This window comes from Salvelinus sp. IW2-2015, unplaced genomic scaffold, assembly GCF_002910315.2.
Source record: "Salvelinus sp. IW2-2015 unplaced genomic scaffold, ASM291031v2 Un_scaffold793, whole genome shotgun sequence".
In the NCBI taxonomy this organism is placed as follows: Eukaryota; Metazoa; Chordata; class Actinopteri; order Salmoniformes; family Salmonidae; genus Salvelinus; species Salvelinus sp. IW2-2015.
In genome coordinates this window covers 328,855-333,887 of record NW_019942616.1, presented here as the reverse complement: position 1 = coordinate 333,887, position 5,033 = coordinate 328,855, and the positions used below count along the sequence as shown (strand labels likewise).

The window sequence follows — 5,033 nt, the reverse complement described above, 5'->3', positions numbered from 1 at the left end:
ATCCCCCTGTTATTACTACCTCCCCCTGTTCATTATCATTATCTACCATCCCCTGTGGATTATCTACTCCCCCTGTTCATTATCATTATCTGCATCCCCATGTGTTCATTATCATCTATCTCCTTCCCCTGTTAATTATCATTATTCTACTCCCCCTGTTCATTATCATTATCTACTCCCCCTGTGTATTATTACTCTCCCTCGCTTTCATTATCATTATCTACTACCCCTGTTCATTTATCATTATCTACCTACCCCTTAATTTATCATTATCTACCTCCCCCTGTTCATTATCATTATTCATCCCCCTGTTTCATTATCATTATCTACCTCCCCTGTTCATTATCATTATCTACCTCCCCCTGTCTATGATTCATTATCTACCTACCCTGTTCATATCATTATCTACCTCCCCCTGTGTATTATCTACCTCCCTGTACGGTCCTGACCTGTTTTATGTTTTTTTTTGTATGTGTTTATGGTCAGGGCATGTTTTTGGGTGGGCAGTCTATGTTATCTGTTTCTAGTTGGTTTTGGTTGCCTGTATGGCTCTTAATTAGAGGCAGGTGTTTTGTGTTCTCCTCTAATTAAGAGTCATATTTAGGTAGGGTGTTCTCACTGTTTGTTTGTGGGTGATTGTCTCCTGTGATGTCTTCGTGTGTCGATGTATTTTCACATTCGGGACTGTTTGGCTGTTCGTGTTTTGATGTAACGTTCCTGTCCGTGAGTTACGTTTTAGTATGTGAGTTTATGTTCAGGTTTCGTTCTACGTCGTTTTGTTATTTTGTAAGTTTGTTAAAGTGTTTGTTTTCGTGTCGCCATCATCTTCAGTTTATTTCCCTGTTATAAAATAAAAGATGGCTTATTTCCTGAAGCCTGCATTTTGGTCTGATGATCCTCTTCTCCTCTCCTCGTCCGAGGATGAGGAGAGCGACAGCCCTTACAGAAATCACCACCACGATAAGACCAAGCGGCAAGGGAATGCTCAACAGAGCAACAAGGACTCCTGGACTTGGGGAGATCCGGATGGTAGAGGACCTTGGGCTCAGCCAGGGGAATATCGCCCCAAGGAGGAGTTGGAAGCAGCGAGCTGAGAGGCGACTGGTATGAGAGGCCAACGCTTCGACGGCGACATACGCAGTTTACCTCCCCCTGTTCATTATCATTATCTACCTCCCCCAGTATATTATCTTTATCTCATGTAGTCTCAGGCTTTATGTGCTATCATCAGATCTGTTTGCACATGTTATGTGTGTCTTTTCTCTGTGTGTGTGTGTGTGTGTGTSTGTGTCTGTGTGTGTGCGTTTGTGTTACACAGCGGTTCGACCACCACTGTGAGTGGCTGAATAACTGCGTGGGGAGACGTAACTACCGTGTGTTCCTGCTCTTCCTCCTGCTGCTGACGTCATACCTGCTCCTGGTCCTCTCCTCCTCTCTGTTCTACCTCTTCCTCACCCTCCTCACCCTGCACCAGCCCTTCAGCCTGTCCCACGCCACCACGTATCCACACACACACACACACCTGGGTCACAGTCCTAAAGTGTACGCATACTATTCTCTTTAAACCTTAACATTAACTGACCAGTGTGGTCGTCATGGTTACCAGCCTGGCCTGTGTGCTCTTGGTCTTGGTTATACTCATCAGCAACATCAAGCTGATCTCCAAGGGAGAGCCATCCTCTACTATAGTAAGTCACTACACACACACACACACACACACACACACACACACACTAATTGGAGCATCATTCTGTTGACTGAGGATGTATTATAATCTGGTGGCCCATCTCTCCCTCTCTCAATCTCTCTGTCTATCCCTCTCTTTCTCTCTCCTCTGTAGGAGCCCTACTTTGAGCCTGATGATAAGAACCCGTTTGATCAGGGCTGCTGGAAGAACTGGACCCACGTCCTCTGTTCCCCGACTGGACCCAGGTACATCACTAATACAAACAGGTACATCACTAATACAAACAGGTACATCACTAATACAAACAGGTACATCACTACCTACATACACCAGGTAACATCACTAAACAAGGTACATCACTAATACAAACAGGTACAATCACTAATACAAACAGGTACAATCACTAATACAAACAGGTCATCACTAATACAAACAGGTACACACTAATACAAACAGGTACATCATAATACAAACAGGTACATCACTAATACAAACAGGTACTATAATACAAAACAGGTACATCACTAATACATAAAAAGGTACATCACTAATACAAACAGGTACATACTAATACAAACAGGTACATCACTAATACAAACAGGTACATCACTAATCACAGTAATCACTAATACAAACAGTACATCACATACAACAGGTACATCACTAATACAAACAGGTATTTACAATCACTAATACAAACAGGTACATCACTAATACAAGCAGGTAACATCACTATACAAGCAGGTACATCAACTAATACAAACAGGTACATCACTACTACTAACAGGTAATCACTAATACAAACAGGTAATCATACTAAAACAGGTACATACTACTACAAAAGGAGGTTTACTACTAAAAGGAATTACTACTACTACAAACAGTACATCACTACACAAACAGGTACACATCTACTACAACAAGTAATTCACTACTACAAACAGGTACATCACTACTACAAACAGGGTTAATCACTACTACAAACAGGTCACTCACTACTACAACAGGTACATCACTACTACAAGAGTACATCACTACTACAAACAGGTTACAATCACTACTGACAAAACAGGTACATCACACTACAAACAGGTACTCATACTACAACAGGTACATCACTACACTACAACACAGGTACATCACTACTAAAACATGGTAATCACTAATACAAACAGGTACAGTCACATAATACAAAACAGGTACATAATAATCACAATACAAGGTACATCACTACAATCACCAGGTTTCTGGGGGTGAATCCTGCACGCGGTAAGTGAATAACCTGTGTTGTCCAGGATCTGGGGGCTGTGAAGCCCAGCAGAAGAGGACACTGAAGGGGGACTGGAGCAGTCTTCTCCATCAGGAGGACCAGTGTTTGTACGCGCTGCAGCTCAGTCCCCTGTGTGTAATACTTGTAAACATCACAAGGTGGCGGTAGGCCCAGCCAGCCCAGGCCGTTTAAGCACAGCACACCGAGTCTAGACATCTGAAGGAAGGGAGAGGCTGTCGCTGCTGGCTACAGGGAAGTAGTACCAGCCGGCTGTGTGACAAAGACAAACAAGCGACAATCAACAAGGCTCTGCTGTGGAGAACCAGGTGAGGTACAGGAAGAACTGGGCAGTCATCAGTGACTGACTGGTTTGGGTTCTTTCATTCAGTTTCGATTAGACCTGAATAATTATTTTGTGTGCTAAAATGGTGATGGACCTGCTGCTAGGTTACCAAGACACATACAAAAATGCTGTAAACTACCAACATATTTCCATCATAGAGTGGTATTCCTAGTCACTTGTAAAACTCTTTATTTGATTCTGAATCATACTCACAGATATGTTGGCTGCTGGTGATGAGGACTGGACAAGGAACGGGATGGACGTTCTGATTATAGAGCAGAAATAGCTTTTACAGTCCTGACCACACAGAGGGATGCTGTGTAGACAACCACACACCAAACACAGCCCAGGTCTGACCACCTCAACACCATAACCAAACCACCCCAAGCCTGGACCACCTCAACACCAATAACAACACCAGCCCAGGCCTGGACCACTCAACACCATAACCAACACCAGCCCCAAGTTGAACCAACCCGCACACAGGCCAGACACTCAACACATAACCAACACAGTGGACCACCTCCATACCAAACACCACCCCAGGTCGGACCACCTCAACACCATAACCACACCAGCCCCAGGCCTGGACCACCTCAACACACAACAACACCAGCCCAGGCCTGGACCACTCAACACATAATACTGCATACACACCTAACAAACAACACGCCCAGGCCTGGTCCACTCAACCCATACCAACACCAACACCAGCCCAGGCCTGGACCACCTACAACACCATAAACCAACACCAGCCCCAGGTCTGGACCCCCTCAACACCATAACCTACACACAAGCCCAGGCTGGACACACCTCAACACCATACCAACACAAAAGCCCCAGGTCTGGACCCACCTCAACACATAACCTACACCAGCCCAGGCTGGACCACCTCAACACCATAACCAACACCAGCCCCAGCCTGGACCACCTCAACACATAAACACACCACCCAGGCCTGGACCACCTCAACACCATAACCAACACCAGCCACAGGCCTGGACCACCTCAACACCATAACCAACACCAGCCCAGGCCTGGACCACTCAACACCATAACCAACACCAGCCTAGGTTGGACACCTCAACACCATAACCAACACCAGCCCAGGCCTGGCCACCTCAACACCATAACCAACACCAGCCCAGGCCTGGACCACCTCAACACCATAACCAACACCAGCCCAGGCCTGGACCACCTCACACCATAACACACAGAGGGGAAGGGGCTGAGTGTGAAAGGGGGAGGGGGCTGAGCACCAAAGAAGTAGGAAATCCTCTGCTGTTTGTAAAAAATAAATGAATATTTTTTTCTCAACAAGGTCCAACTTCGTTTCATCATACATTCATCATCACATTGATCATGACAACGTTATCTTTATTTTCTTCTGCTCTCTGTGTGTGTTTGAGTGAACTATTCATGGCAGTGTGTCTGTGTTTGTCCAGTCTTGTGAGGAGGTAAAACTACGGCTCTTTTGTACAACACGATTCAAACCCCTGGCTAATCTATTCAGACCAATTCACTTGAAAAATCACTTGGTTCTTTCTTTGAAACCATTCAGCAAAGGAGAGAGACATTTATCTTATTTCCAGATAAAGTGTCCTCTCTTTGAGAGTCATATTTTAAATATTTACATATTTGAAGCAGTGATCTGATATATGATGTGTTCTATTTGAAATGGGGGAGAAGGCTACTCTGTATCTCAAATACAGCTGGACAGAACTCCTAGAACT

The 5,033-nt window shown here is 44.8% G+C and overlaps 1 protein-coding gene across 1 annotated transcript in view; it reads left to right on the top strand.

The window, feature by feature from the left end:
• The window catches only part of LOC112068942 (palmitoyltransferase ZDHHC19-like), a 9,860-nt gene extending 6,839 nt beyond the window's left edge, over nt 1-3,021 (top strand). Inside the window, exons 4-7 of the mRNA XM_024136180.1 lie at nt 1,319-1,500; nt 1,586-1,688; nt 1,841-2,020; nt 2,983-3,021. Coding sequence (XP_023991948.1) covers nt 1,319-1,500; nt 1,586-1,688; nt 1,841-2,020; nt 2,983-3,021 — 504 coding nt within the window. The remainder of the gene's footprint in view (nt 1-1,318; nt 1,501-1,585; nt 1,689-1,840; nt 2,021-2,982) is intronic.
• Nucleotides 3,022-5,033: the final 2,012 nt, after the last annotated feature.